Below are 15,970 nucleotides of genomic sequence, written 5' to 3'. Positions count from 1 at the left end.
TATAATTCCAGCACTCTGGGAGACCGAGGTGGGAGGATCACTTGAGGTCAGGAGTTCAAGACCAGCCTGATCAAGAGCGAGACCTGTCTCTATTAAAAATAGAAAAAGTAGCTGGGCATGGTGGTGTGCACCTGTAGTGTCAGCTACTCAGGGGGCTGAGGCTGAGGAAGGGGAATTGCTTGAGCCCAGGAGTTTGAGGTTGCAGTAAGCTACAATGACATCACTGCACTCTAGCCTGGGAAACAAAGCAAGACCCTGTCTCAAAAAGAACTTCTAGGAATTTATCACTAAGGAAGTAATCTGAGATTTATATGCAAGGATGTTGCCATAATAGTGAAACCCTGGAAATAACCTAAAAGTCCAACAATAGAGAAAAGTTAAATAAATTATAATAGATACATATGATGGGCTGATGTATGGCCATTAAAAATTACATTTAATATGAATTATAATTTAAAAAGTACACAAATTTGAATAGATATCATTAGGTATAAAATGGTTAAAAATTATATATATAGTATGATTCCAATTTATTAAAAATATAAATATCTACCCAGAAGACTATAAGAATATACTACAGAAAAACATCTGTAGTCAATTTGTGAGATTAATTTTACTTTTTTCCTTTATAATTCTTTCATGCTTTCCAAATTTTCTACAAGTAACAGACATTGTATTTGTAAAATAAAAAAATGCCATTTTGTAAAGTAATAAAAAAAGAGTATGATAAAAAATACCATCAAGTAATTATGCCAGCTTTGAATTTGCCAGGCATTTGCCATTTATAATCATATGCCTGCCTCCTTAAGGAGCTGAAATAAACAAGCATTATAGTTGAGACAGTTGATATCCTGTCAGATGGCATTAGCCTTCAGTCCCACTCAGGAGTCCTGCAGAATTCTCGTGTCTTCTTTCTCATTCTGTATCCATCTAGGTACTCACAACTTAAAGACAAATCACCACAGCCATTAATATGCAGTGTACTCACTCACTCTTTTTTTCAAGAAAGTAGCCTTCACTGAGCAGCAATCTATGTCAAGCCCTGAACTAGGTCCTGAGGATACAGAGATCAGTCACATGTGGCTCCTGTCCTCAAGGATGTCAGAGTCTGTTGGGAAACACAATGTGTTGCCACGCAAGTCTTGTTTTCTTATTTATATGGCTAGCTACCAAAAGCAGGGACTTTATTTTATGCTTATTTATAATTAAGTGAAATCATATATTTGAACATGGTTTGAGGCTGAGTGAGGTGGCTCACACCTGTAATCCTAGCACTCTGGAGGCCTAGGCAGGAGGATTGCTTGAGGTCAGGTGTTCAAGACCAGCCTGAGCAAGAGCAAAACCCCATCTCTACAAAAAATAGAAAAAATTAGCTGAGTGTGGTGGCGCATGCCTGCAGTCCCAGCTACTCAGGAGGCTGAGGCAGGAGGATTGTTTAAGACTAGAAGTTCAAGATTACAGTGAGCTATGATGGTGCCACTTCACTATAGCCTGGGCAACAGAGTGAGACCCTGTCTCCAATAAATAAATAAATATATAAAGGATATCATGTTTGAGCTGAGCTTACTGACATGAAACCTTTGCCTTCTTACTCAGGGAGGAGAAACTAACACTTGTAGAGTAGCTACTAGGAATAGCATTCTCTCTAGGGTTCCCATAATGAAGAGAAGAATATTCCAGGCAAAGAAAATAGCATAGGCAAAGACACAAAGGCTTGAGACTAAGTATTGTGCATCTGGGAAACAGCATGTTCTTCTGGATGTGGTGAGACAAGGGGAACACGTAAACTCATGGTAGGAGTTAAAGCTGAAACGGAGACCTGGGCAGGATTGGATAATTGTTTGAAAAGTTCTTTTCCTCCCAATAGCTAGTGTTTGGAGTTTAAATGTCCAGCTAGCCCTGTAGAACCAGACACACTATCTTTAGACAGAAAGAAGTTCTCACTGATCCACAGGGTTCCCTTAAGTGGAAGCATATCAATTACAAAGATCTAACCTCCTATCTAATTCCCAGGACTACAGCAGTGATTTCCAAAACATGGGCCTTAGTGCATAATTTATGCACTCACTTTGTAGCTTTGTAATTAAATCTGCAGAGGATTTGGAGATACATGGCAATACTGGTACAGCTCTCTGCATATATAAATACACCATACTGGAGTGCAAAATTAATGCTTTTGAATACTCCACTTTCATATCTATATAGCCAATGGTAGATTGTGCATGGCTGCAATTAACTAGGATATATTCATTTAACAAATCCTTTCTGATCTGAATTCCTATCATAGTCGAGGTCTATATCATACACTCCAACTTTCTGATATCCATTAATTGTTCCCTAGAAGGTCTAGTGAAATAAATATGACATTTATCAAGTGTTTACTGTATCCTGACACTGTGTGTAATTTCACATTCATCTTATTGAGTGCTTACACTGTGCCAGGTGCTCTAGGTACATAGTGGAGAACAAATCAGACGTGGTTTCTGGCCTTATGCAGCTCCTATGTACCTCAAGAAATCTTCATAACAACTTTTCAAATCTGATATTTTAAAGGGAGGGAAATGAGAACTAGATGAGGTCAGTAACTGGTCCCAAAGCCAACTTATCCATTAGGCACAGTGGGCACAGCACTTAGGGCCCACAATACTTACAGGAGCCTAAGAAAGTGTTTTAACTTTAATTTCTTTTAAAGCCAGAATAAAAAATGAACATAATAACAATGAATATATAACAGCGAATCCAGGCTGCATTGTATTTGTTGTCCATGTCAATGCAGTCACAAATATATCTTTTAATACTTTTTTTTTAATGGAGGAAGGGGCCCATGAGGGCAAAAATGCCTAGGACCCATGTCATAATATGGTCCTGATTAGTCCAAGACCACATAGTTGGTAGAGGACAGAACAAGGTCAGGCACGCCTTGTAAGCCTGACATCCCTTTCAATTAAACACATCTAGAAGATGAAAACTGCTTTTACTTCTCTCCTAGTGCCTGGTTCATAGGGTTAGCTCAATTAATACAGAATTAAACTGCATTGAATCAATGCAAAGTACCTTATATAGTGATGCTATGCTATGGTATGTATGTAGGTCCCTCCAAAATTTATATGCTGGAACTTAAATCCCAAGGTAATAGTATTAAGAAGAAGTGAGACCTTCTTCTTAATAAGAGCTCCATGCTCATGGATGGGATTAATGCCCTTATAAAACAGGCTTCAGAAGAGCTGCCTGGCCCTTCCACACCTTCTGCCATGTGAGGAGATAACACCCATCCCTTTTTGCCTCCTTCTGCCAGTAAGAACGCAACAAGAAGGCACCATCTTGGAAGCAGAGAGCAGCTCTCACCAGACACCAGATCTGTTGGTGCCTTGATCTTGGATTTCCCAGATTCTAGAACTGTGAGAAATAAATTTCTCTTCTTTATAAATTACCCAGTCTTAGGTATTTTATTATAGCAGTGCAAATGGACTAAGACAAATGAACAATAGTATATTCTTTCAGATTGAAGAAAACCCTGTGGATGCTGCAAATATCACATGGATTATTCCCAGCAGGAAAACAAACCTGAAAATAAAGTCTATGCATTTAATCAGTTTGTAGAATTTTTGGATTAAAAGATTAAAGTAGACATTTTTGCTTAGAAATAAAGATACCTGTCTTTTATTATAATATATATCAGACCTCTGACAAATCTCTGATCTAAGCATGATATCCTAAAAATAAATATAAAATTATTTATAATAATAAAATTATATTGATTATAAAATTATATTAATTATAATAATAATAAAATTATACATATAATTTTATATTTGTTTATATTATATTTAAGTATATATTTATATATAATTTTATGTATAATTTTATATAAATATATAAATTATAAAATAAGTATAAATTTTATGTATATAATGAAATTATAAATTCATTCATTCATTTAACATTGACTGGACTAGGAACTGTGAATATAAAAACAAAAAGCCAGCCTGGTGCAGTGCTCATGCCTGTAATCCTAGCACTCTGGGAGGCTAAGGCAGGAGGATCATTTGAGGTCAGGAGTTTGAGACCAGCCAGAGCAAGTGTGAAACCCTATCTCTACAAAAAATTTAAAAATTAGCTAGGCACAGTGGTGCACACCTGTAGACCCAGCTACTTGGGAGGCTGAGGCAAGAGGATCACTTGAGCCCAGGAGTTTGAGGTTGTAGTGAGCTATGTTAACACCACTGCATTCTAGCCAGGGTAACAGAATGAGACTTTGTCTCAAAAAACCAACCAACCAAACAAAAAAACACAAAGAAGCCACAGTGGTCACTGCCCTTGAGGAACACATGCTCAACTTAATCTGTTGTTTCACAAAAAATGAACAGACGTCATGGAAATGTTACCAAAGTAGTACCAGTGATTCCAACTTATCGGAATTGAAACATAACACAGTTTCTCACAAAGGCTAATACATTATGAGCCTAACAATGGTTATTGTAAGAGGTTATTAGTGTTAAGGGAGCATTCCTGCTACTCATAGTGTCTTACCCCTTTCAAAACCCTGAACCCCACTAGTGCCTAGAGCAGCAGTTCTCAATTGAGAATCAATTTTGCCCACACAAACATGCCCTAGGAAACATTTGGCAACATCTGGAGACATTTTTAGTTGTCACAACTGTCAGGGGAGAGTGCTATTAGCATCCAGTGAGTAAAAGCCAGGGATGCTGTTAAACATCCTACAGAGGACAGCCCTCCTCAACACGAAAGAATTCTCCGGCCCAAAATGTCAGTAGTGCTGAGACTGAAAAAACCTGGCCTAGAGGAACCAAACCCAAACTCTTCCAGCTGGCTTTGAAGATCTGGGCCAGTTTGGCCCCTCTCTCCCTTTTCACTTTATCTCCTTCCACCTTGCTTGCTGGCTTCTCCGTCTTCCCAGGAACCTTATGTTCCAGCCTTATCAGACTGAAACAAAATTTAAGAGTGATTAAGCACTTGGGCCCTGAAGTCAGGCAGAACTGGCTGTGTATCCAGGCTTCACTACCTGTCAGTTGCATATCCTTGGGCAAGTTAACTATCTCTAAGACTCAGTTCCTTCTTCTATAAAATGGGGATAACAATAGTTATTGCTATTGTAAGGACTGTATGAAATGACACAAGTAAAGCTGTTGCACACCATTTGGTACATCTCTCTGTGCTTGTGCTCTTGTTGTTCTTGCCTTTATTAAGGCACCAAACACAGGCTTCCTTGGTCCTAAGTTAGTTGCCTAAAGGTCCATCTCCCCAGCTGGCCTGAGAATTCCTAGAGGATTGGGTCCTATCTATTTTTGTCTCCCCAGCACTTGGCATAGCCCCTTGCGCATAGTGGGCAATTAGTAAATATTAGTTGAATTGCAATTTCGGCACTCTGTTTAAGAGAAGACCACCCTGCCAATGGGTTAAAAAACCTAGAATTCTTGGCTGGGCGTGGTGGCTCACGCCTGTAATCCTAGCACTCTGGGAGGCCCAGGAAGGCGGATTGCTCGAGGTCAGGAGTTTGAAACCAGCCTGAGTGAGACCCTATCTCTACTAAAAATAGAAAGAAATTAATTGACCAACTAAAAGTATTTATACAAAAAATTAGCCAGGCATGGTGGCACATGCCTGTAGTCCCAGCTACTGGGGAGGCTGAGGTTGCTGTGAGCTAGGCTAATGCCACGGCACTCACTCTAGCCTGGGCAACAAAGTGAGACTCTGTCTCAAAAAAAAACAAAAAAACAAAAAACAAACCTAGAGTTCTCAAGGAGATCCTTTCTTTTAGAGCCAGTATGATTTCCTTTGCTGCTTTTACCTTCTCTGACTCCCTCTCAGGGCTGGAGTTCTGCAATGCTGGGTACTTGGCATGGTTCTTGGTCAACTGCTTCTCCCTCTAAAAGATCTCATCTCACTATGCAGCCTAAAATACCACTTATATGCCTCCAAATTTGCATTTGTAACCAGGTCCTCTTCTGTGAGCTCCAGACAGATATATTTTAACTGTCTACTTGACATCCCTGATTGATTATACATTGACATCCCCAGCTTGGCACATAACATCCAAAGTGATCTTTTTAAAATATAAATCGGATGATGTCACTTCCTTCAAGGGCTTCCCATTGCACTAATTATAAATCCTTTCCATGGCCTACAGGCCCGTTTGAGGTCTTGACTCAACACCTTCTCCAGCCTTACCTCCTGACATTGTCCTCTTTGCTCAAAACACGTTGGCCGTCTTCCCAAGGCTCATAAGAGACAAACTCATTCCCCTTCTCAGAGCCTTTGCATTTGATGTTGCCTCTGCCTGGACCACTTGCCCCAGATCAATACATGGCTTCTCATTCAGATCTCAGCCAAAGTATCACCTCAAGGAAGACTTCCCTGACGCCCTTCCCTCTCCCAGCCTATCAGCCTTCCCCATCTTTCATGAATCTCTAAGCCAGCACCTTGTTTTACTTTTTCACAATGCACAACTATTTGATATTTGTCACTTCCTTTGTGATTTTCTGTCTCCCCTACTAGAAAATGAGCTCCATTGAGAGCAGGACACTTGTCATTCTTGTTCTCCACCATATAATCAGTATCTAGCCCAGTGCCTGGCACCTGGTAGGACCTTAATAAATAGCTATAGCATAGATGAATGAAGGGAAATGAAAGTGTAGGGAAGGTACTGGAAGGAGAAGGCCTGAGTTCTAGCCCCTATTCCTTCTCTGTGTGACCTTGGCAAGTCACTTGCCTCTCAGAGCCTCTGCAAAGCGAGCATAATAACATCCTCCTCACACAATTGTGTGAAGACTAAATTATATAATGCACATTAAGTACCCAGTACAGTGCTTAGCACACAGTACAATGGTCAACAAATGCTCGTGCTTTTTTCCCTCTTTCAGCCTCATCTTCCTCACAATAGGGAAAACAGCATTGACTGCATAGCATTGAGTTGTTGTAGAAATGATATTAACCTACAAATCTTTCCCTCCTCTAGCCTTTGCACATAGTATTCTCTTTGTTCCTCTTCCTCCCTCCTCCCTATTTCTTCCTGCCTCAGTGTCACCTCCTTTAGGAAGCCTTCCCTGAGAGGCCATGCTGGCTTAGGGTGTTTCTGTTAAAATAGAAAGAGATCACACTATTATTGTTTCTTCATAGGCTTGGTGCATGGATGGATGGACGTACAGAAGGAAGGATAGAGGGATAGAGGGAAGGAGGGGTGGAAGGACAGAGGGATGATGGAAGGAATCATGTGGGAGCACTTTAAACCAGCTACACCAAAGTTTTGCAGGCTGACAGGACCCCAAGAGGCTAGCCTCAGCTGGCCCTGCCACTCCCTAGGGACCCTGCCCTGTAGCTCCCTCAACACTTAGTTGGTCCCCATTAGCTCCTCTGTCTTCCAGCACTCTCAGCGCGTGGGCCCCAACCATTGGCTGTGGACTTGGTTACTTCTGACTAACCCCCAGGCTGCAAATGGGAGGCAGCCAAGCGCAGGGTGCAGGTGATGTCAGCCCCCGCCCCAGGGTCAAGGTAGAGGTGGCAGCAGCTGCAAGGAGAACCTGGCCAGGGTAGCAGCGTGCTGAGGCAAGGCGCTGGGACGAGGGGCTCCGGGGGATGCAGGGGCTGTGGCTGCTGCCGCTGCTGCTGGCGACCTGCACACCCGGGGAGCGGGTGCAGCGCAGGGTCTACTTGAGTGAGGAGTTCGAAGATGGGGGTAAGCAGTGCGGGCGCGGGGGGGGGGGGGGGGGGCGCGCGGGGTGGTGGTGGCAGGCAACAGACCAGATCCCACCTGCTCGTCTTCAATCACCTGCCCCAGCTGTCAGGTTGTCTCTCCTGGTTTGAAGCATTTAGAGCCAGAAGGACTACAGGTCAAATCCCTGCTCTCGGTACTTCCTAGCTGGGTGACACTGGGCCAGTGGCTTACCGAGTGTGCGTTTCAATTTCCTTCTCTATTAAATGAGGACAATATGGATCTTGCAAAGTTGCTTAGAGAGTTAAATGCGATAAGGTGTGTAAAGCATTGCCCCTAGTATGTAGTAGGCAGGCACGCACTAAATGTCTATTCCTTTCCCTTCATCCTAAAACTACAAACAAGGGAACCCTGGAGGAAAAATGGGAGCATTAATGGTGATAGTGAAACTTTCTGTTTCATAAAATATCACAGCTCTGGCTCAGCGCTGTGGCTCATGCTTGTAATTGTAACACTCTGGGAGGCCAAAGTGTGAGGATTGCTTGAGCTCAGGAGTTCAAGACCAGAGACCAGCCTGAGCAAGAGTGAGACCACAACTCTACTAAAAATAGAAAAACTTAGCTGGGCATGGTGTCACACGCCTGTAGTCTCAGCTACTTGTGGCAGGAGGATCATTTGAGCCCAGAAGTTTGAGGTTGCAGTGACCTATTTTTTTTTTTGAGACAGAGTCTTGCTTTGTTGCCCAGGCTAGAGTGAGTGCCATGGCGTCAGCCAAGCTCACGGCAACCTCAAACTCCTGAGCTCAAGCGATCCTTCTGCCTCAGCCTCCCGAGTAGCTGGGACTACAGGCATGTGCCACCATGTCCGGCTAATTTTTTCTATATATATTAGTTGGCCAATTAATTTTCTTTCTATTTATAGTAGAGACGGGGTCTTGTCTTGCTCAGGCTGGTTTCAAACTCCTGACCTTGAGCAATCTGCCTGCCTCGGCCTCCCAAGTGCTAGGATTACAGGCGTGAGCCACCGCGCCCGGCCTTGCAGTGACCTATTATGATGCCACTGCACTCTATCACAGGTAACAGAGTGAGACTCTGTCTCAAAAAAAAAAGAACCACAGCTCAGGGATCTTGGAGGTCACCTTGTCCAACCTCCTCCCTGGAATGCCTCAGTAACATCAGGGAATTATGGCTGGGCTTACAGTACCATTGACAGATGTTCAATGGTACTGTTTCAGCCCACACAAAATACTCTTCCTTTCTGTGCTGTGTGTGTGCATGTGTGTAAAATATGATTCATTTTTTGAGGGTACAGTGGAGAGGGCACTTGCCTAGGAATCAGGATTTTTTGGATTTGAGTCTATATTCCACCTTAAAAGTCTGAATAATCCCTTTCCCTTTTCCGAGACTTAATTTTCTGATCTGTGATAACACTGTGCTGAGGGGAGCGAGATGTAGAGGTGGAGCAGAGATAGAAGTGAATAAGCCCAGGCACAGGGGCTGGACAAGAAGGCTTAAGGAAGAAGGCGAAACCTAAGCATTGTTTTGAAGGATAACTAAGAGTTTATCAGATGGTCAGGGATGGGGAGAAGGGTATTCCAGTCAAGAAGAACAGCACGTGCAATGGTACAGCCAGCAGTGGCATCTTCCTGGAGTTGGAAAGTGTGAAGGGAGGGGGGTGAGGCTGGAGAGCAAGTGGGGGCTATACTGAGGGGGCTAAGAGCCTGGCCTTTTGCTGGAAGCAGTGGGGAGCAAGTGAATGTGGTAAGCAGGGAGAAACACAATCTGACCTGGGTATTGGAAAGAGCGCTTCTTCTCACACACTCTAGGAGCAAGGGCAAAAAATAATAAAATAAAATAAAAATTAAGAAAGAAAGAAAGAGTACTTCAGCAAACAAGCAGAGATGGATTGTGAAGCTGACCGAAGTTGAGATGGAGACAGAAAATCCACCCCGCAGGCTATTGTAATCTTCTTGGTGAAAGTAGAAAGGCTGTACCAGGGCAGGTGCAGCAGGGGTGATGAGGATACAGGGGAGGGGACAGACAGGAAAATTGTCTAGGAGTTGGCTGAAGAGTGGGCTGCAGGAAGCCCCTCAGCTTCACTGACTGGCTGTGGGGGAACCTTTTCACAAAGCATAAGCCTCTTCCAAGGATAGGTTGGTGGTCCCCCATTTCCTGACTGACTTCGGTCATCCTTTGCTCTGTGGGGCTATGTCTTCTGCTAGCTCCTGGGCCTGCATCCCTGCCTGGGCTGGCTTTTACTTACACCATCATTCCTCCCGTCAGAAGGCAGAGAGATCATGCATAGACCTGCAGTCATTTCCCCCAAGGACTGACTCCACTTGTTCAAGGTGGCAGGTGAAATGCCCAGGGGTATTACCAATAAATATTTCTAAAATGCTCCCTGGAATCAGGGAAAAGAGGGGCTTCAAGCCCCAAGACAGCTGATGAGGCCAAAATCATGAAGAAAATCTAGTACCATCTATGTGCAGAAATGTTTGCTCTATAAGACATCATCTCCTCCAGGAAGCCTTTCCTAGGTTTCCCCAGATTCCCTTAGCCTCTCTACTTCTTGTGTGTCAGCCCCACTCACACTGTGATTGTCTATGTAACAGATTCTCCTCTGTGTTTCCAGCATCAAAGACAGTGCCTGGCCTAGAGAGGTACCCAGTAAAATAACATCCAAGAAGAGAATAGTTATTCCAAGAAATCTTCTTGCAGTAGGACTTAGCAACGTGTAATTATTGAGGTCAGGTACCTGCTTGGAAGGAATCAACCCAAAATGTCATTATCATGCTGAAAGAAGAGAGGCCAGAGAGACATGCTGAAGGACGAATTCTGCTTACTGATTAAGGAGGGTTGGCTGGTGGAGTCCCAGTGTTCTGAGGCATATCTGCAGTTTAGAAGACCCCAAAATTCAACATATTAACAATGTACTCAGAACTGGGAAGATTTAGGCACTGACTTTTTCCCTGTGAGCTCCTAAGAGGCTTATATGTAAGCAAGATGCCAATATTTCATGAATATCTTAGACTAAACATGTTTAAAACAAAACTTTTGTGTTCTCCTCCAGACTTGTTCTCTTTTCTCCTGCAGTTCTCCATCTTAGTAAGTGGCCTAAATATTCACCTGCTTGTTTAGGTAAAAAAATCTAAGAGTCATATGATTCTTCTGTTATCTTCTCCCATATCTAATCCATCAGCAAGTCCAGTTGACTATAACTTCAAAATATATTCTAAACATGATATTTTTTACCACCTAAATCACTACCCTAGTCCAAGCCACTATCCTATCTCATGTGGACTATTGCAGTAACTTGAATGGCCTCCTTGCTTGTGTTTCTGCTTCCCCTTAGTCCCTTCTCACATAAATTTCAGAATTAAAAGGTAAATCAGATAGTATCATTCTGGCACTTAAAAACCTCCACTGCCTTTCTATTGGATTTAAAATAAAAGCCAACCTTCTTACCATTACCTACAAGACTTCTGTGATCTGGCCCCTGCCTACCTCTCCATTCTTATCTCCTGCAGGTGCATTACATTCCAGCCACACTGGCTTTCTTGCTGTTTCTCAGACAGTCCTATCTCAGGGCCTTTGCCCTTGCTGTGACTTATGCCTGAAATATTCTTCTTGTAGATCTTCACATGGTTTGCTCCTTCTTATCATTCAGGTTTCTGCTTACATGTCTTCTTCCTAGAGGGGATTTTCTTATTTGCGATATCAAATTATTCCCCAATATATAGTTAGACTCTGTCCCTTTATGTGGTTTAATTTTTAAATCAATTTTTGAAATATTTACTATATATATAATAAAATGCACCCATTCAAAGTGTATTATTCATTGAATTTTGAAAAATGTATACACTTGTGTGACCACCACCACAATCAATAGATAGAACAGAGCCGGGCGTGGTGGCTCACGCCTGTAATCCTAGCACTCTGGGAGGCTGAGGCGGGTGGATTGCTCGAGGTCAGGAGTTCGAAACCAGCCTGAGCAAGAGCGAGACCCCGTCTCTATTATAAATAGAAAGAAATTAATTGGCCAACTAATATATAGAAAAAATCAGCCGGGCATGGTGGCGCATGCCTGTAGTCCCAGCTACTCAGGAGGCTGAGGCAGCAGGATCGCTTGAGCCCAGGAGATTGAGGTTGCTGTGAGCTAGGCTGACGCCACGGCACTCACTCTAGCCTGGGCAACAAAGTGAGACACTGTCTCAAAAAAAAAAAAAAAATAGATAGAACATTTCTGTCACCCCAAAAAGTTCCTGGGTGAGCCTTTGCGTGCTTAATTTTCTTGAATACTTTTCACTATTTAGGTTTCTTGTTTATGTGTTTATTCTCTCTCTCTCTCCTCCTATCTCTCCCTCTTCCCTGTCACTGTTAGACCAGCTTCCTGAGAACGCTGTGCTTCTCTGTTGCATTCATTACTGTAGTTGTAGCACCTGGAATAGTGCCTAGATCAGGCATATAGTAAGGGCTCAATAATTTTTTTGTTGAATGAATGAATAAATTGCCCTGGGAAATTATCCCTTTCAGAAGTCTGAATAGTTAGACTAGTTAAAACAAACCCTTCCTGGTTGTCAGAGACCCAGGAAACCAAACTCAATGAGTTGGAACTTAATCTTGTTGGATGCCTACTATGTACCAGTGATTTTTTTCTTTATATATTATTTTATTGACTCTCTCAACAGTTTTATCAGGAAGATGCGGTTATCTCTCTTTCAGTGATGAGGAAACAAGTTCAGAGAGATTGAGTGGTTTTCCCAAGGTTGTAAAGCTAGTGTCAAAAGCAGTTGGGAGGCAAAGTAAAGCAAGTCTGGAAAGCATACATTGCCTTTTATACCCCACTTGGGATGATGGGGGTAGAAGCCTGACTACAGCAGGTTGAAGGATGGATGAGAGCTTTGGAAATGAACACCACAAGTGTGGGTTACATCTTGGACCATTCTGGATGGGAAGGAATTAGGGGAGAGTTCAAGTGGGTAATTTGGGATGCAAAGTACAGGTGGAAGGTTTGGTTGACACAAGGTGGAGGTTTGCAGAAAGACAAATGGGCAAGGGAGTTGAGAAGAGTGAGCAAGGTAATAGATATACATCTACTTCAACTCTGCAACCTCTGCACCTGGTAAAGTGCCTGGCACACAGAAAGTGCTCAATTAAAAGTTTGTAGATTTCCACCACACACAGGAAAAAAAAAAGTTTGTGGAAAGAAGAAAGGAAGGACTATGAGAGTTAGATAGGAAAAAACCAGGTGACTGAAAATGAGTATATGTGTGTCAAAGAACAGGTGTAATTCAGGTAACACAGTGTGAGAATTGGAGGATAGGAGACCATGGTCATGGAGGAGGAGTGTTTGAGTTTGAGATTTCAGAGCAGTTTCTGGTGGTGATAAGGCCTGGTATGTGAATGTAGGGGTAGATGACTAGACTGGAGTGGAAGTGAGTGAGATGAGGAAACTGAGAGGCCAGGTTGTTGGATGGGTTGTCCTGTAGACAGAGAAGTCACCTGGATGATGATGGACCTGAGGGGAGAGGAAGACTGTGAGCCATGTGCCAGTTTTCAGCAAGTGATGGGAGTGACTCAGAGTGGTGCATGATTAGGGCAAGAAAGGAAAAGTACAAGTAACAGCATGGAAGATTCCACAGGTAGTCCCTTACCTGCAGTCTGTTTCCTACCCAAGCTCTGGAATCAGCCACACCAAGGGGCCCCAGCCCAGGGAACTGGGGCAAGGCATCAGCCTCTGTGGTTTCTATCATTACCTGGCACCCAAGTCCTGCTGATGGAATCGTGAGTACAGCCTTTCTAAGCCACAATTTGCAATACTGGCCAATAGTCTTAAAATTGTACATTCCCTTTTCCTAGATAATGCCTTTCCTAGGAATTTTTTTTCCTCTAGGGAAATAATCAGAAATGTGAGCAATTCTTTGTGCTAAATAATGTGAGAATTATTTATAATAGGAAACATTTGTAGATAAACCTAACTGTCCAACAGTAGGGCCCCAATTAAGTAAAATATGATACATCTATAGAATGTTTGTGAAATTTTTTTATGTCATGTTTGTTGTTGTTTATGATCTAATGTTGGATGTGAAATGTACAAAATTATATATAAGGTATATATTGTCACTATGTAAAAGATATTTGTGCATTAAAAAAGAATAGAAGAAAATGTACCAAAATCTTAAGTGGTAAATAATAATGTTTCCAGTTGTTTTAATTTTTTCTTTATTTTCTGTAATGAGCTTGTGTCACTCTTTTAACAACAACAAAAAAAAACTATTAGAAATTTAGAGAACTCTTTGGTCCTTCCATTTCTTCTTGGAATTGAATTTCCTGCTTTTGAACTCTTTTTTTTTTTACAGCTAAACTGTACCTAATACTTTAAGTAACCTTTATTAAGCAAAGTATTAGTCACATGGTATAATGCTTTATACACTCCAAGCCTCACCTCAACTCTGCAAAGTAGTTGTGTTTTCCCCAGTCTACAGATAGTAAAACTGAAGCCTAGAGAAGTTCGCTAATTTGAGGTCACACATATACTAAGTGGTAAAGTCAGGATTTGAACCCAGGACTGCATGACAACAAAATTGATTTTTTTTCTTCCATTAGTCCTGCTTCCCACTCCACTGCTTTCCATGAGTCCAATAAGTTGAAGGCCTTCTAGCTCACTTTTTTTTTCTTTTTTTTTTTTTTTTTTTTTTTTACTTTTTTTTTCTTTAGACATAGGGTCTCACTATATTGCCCTGCTTGAAATATAGTAGCTATTCACAGGCAAGATCATAGCTCACTGCAACCTCAAACTTCCGGGCTCATCAAGCAAGCCTCCTACCTAGCTCAGCCTCCTGAGTACCTGGGACCATAGATGTATGCCACTGTGGCCAGCTAGCTCACATTTTAAGTAGTGCTTAGCAGCCTCTCAGAAGGTAAATCTTGGGTCATTTTAATGTCAAAACTAAAGGACCCTGAGAGCTCGTGTAACCCAAAATGCTCTTTCCTGCATTTACAGATGAGAAAACGTAAGTCCAGAGAACATGACAGGCCAGGGGTATTTAAGGGGCTTATGATAGAGATTGACTCAGGCTCCTTCCCTGCTGTTCTCCCAGACTATTGCAGGCCTCAGAGCAGAACAGCAACCAGAGGGTATCCAAAACCCTTGGAATCCAACCCTCTCATTATACAGATGAGGAAAATGAGGCCCAGAGAGTAAAGGTGGTTTTCCCAAAGTCACGCTGTGAGTCAGTGGCAGAGATGTTTGTTAAACCCAGGTCTCAGCTGGGTGCGGTGGCTCACACCTGTAATCCTAGCACTCTGGGAGGCCGAGGTGGGCGGATTGCTCGAGGTCAGGAGTTCAAAACCAGCCTGAGCAAGAGCGAGACCCTGTCTCTACTAAAAATAGAAATAAATTGGCCAACTAAAAATATATAGAAAAATTAGCCGGGCATGGTGGCGCATGCCTGTAGTCCCAGCTACTCAGGAGGTTGAGGCAGAAGGATTGCTTGAGCAGGAGTTTGAGGTTGCTGTGAGCTAGGCTGACACATGGCACTCTAGCCCTGGCAACAGAGTGAGACTCTGTCAAAAAAAAACCCCCAAAAACCCAGGTCTCTTACCTTCATAAAGATTCAATGGCCACTGCTGCAGGCTGCCAAGTGTCAGATGGCCAGTAGGAAATAATACCAGTGGCTTCAGGGGAATTCCAGGCCTTGCAAAGGGACTGGCACATTAAAATATGCAAAACTGTTGCTAGATTGAATTGGAGAATCATCAAATTAGTGATGCAAATAGGTATAAGGGGAGGGCTAATGGTGACAGCAATGACTGTAGTAAAAGTTGTGAAAAATCAGGCAGAAAGAAACTGGAATTTAAATGAGGGACTGAATGATGCAGGAGTCACAAGGAGAGAGAGAGAGAGAGAAAGAGAGAGAGAGAGAGAGAGAGAGTGTGTGTGTGTGTGAGTGAATGTTAATTCTGTCAGCCCTCAGACTTAACCACAAAAACTTGGCCAAAGAGACATTCTGAAACAAAGGGCCTCTGTGCCCAGCTGGCTCAGACCCACTGGGGACAGCCCAGCAGGGCTGAAGAACACTCTGCTTCTCAGGCCTCTGACTGATAAGCCATTGAGACCGTCTGTGAATCGTGGATACTTGGACATGCTGAGCCTGAGGAAGAATCACCCTGGCCAGATGCCCAAGCCCAGTAGGCCTGATCCAGCTGGCCTTTCCAGGTCTCAAGTACAAACTGATGGCATGGATCTCTCTGGAGGCTACAGAATGAGGAGGCAAGAGCGGGGGCCTTGGAGCAGACAGAT

The 15,970-nt window shown here is 42.8% G+C and overlaps 1 protein-coding gene across 1 annotated transcript in view; it reads left to right on the top strand.

Annotated features, from left to right (window-relative positions):
• Window positions 1-7,593: 7,593 nt before the first annotated feature.
• Window positions 7,594-15,970, top strand: part of LOC105877546 (calreticulin-like) — a 30,142-nt gene continuing 21,765 nt past the window's right edge. The window contains exon 1 of the mRNA XM_076010219.1: window positions 7,594-7,693. Coding sequence (XP_075866334.1) covers window positions 7,594-7,693 — 100 coding nt within the window. The remainder of the gene's footprint in view (window positions 7,694-15,970) is intronic.

The sequence above is a fragment of the Microcebus murinus genome, chromosome 2 (assembly GCF_040939455.1).
Source record: "Microcebus murinus isolate Inina chromosome 2, M.murinus_Inina_mat1.0, whole genome shotgun sequence".
Taxonomy (NCBI): Eukaryota; Metazoa; Chordata; class Mammalia; order Primates; family Cheirogaleidae; genus Microcebus; species Microcebus murinus.
Note: the sequence above shows the minus strand (reverse complement) of the source record. Positions and strands in the feature narration are given on the sequence as shown.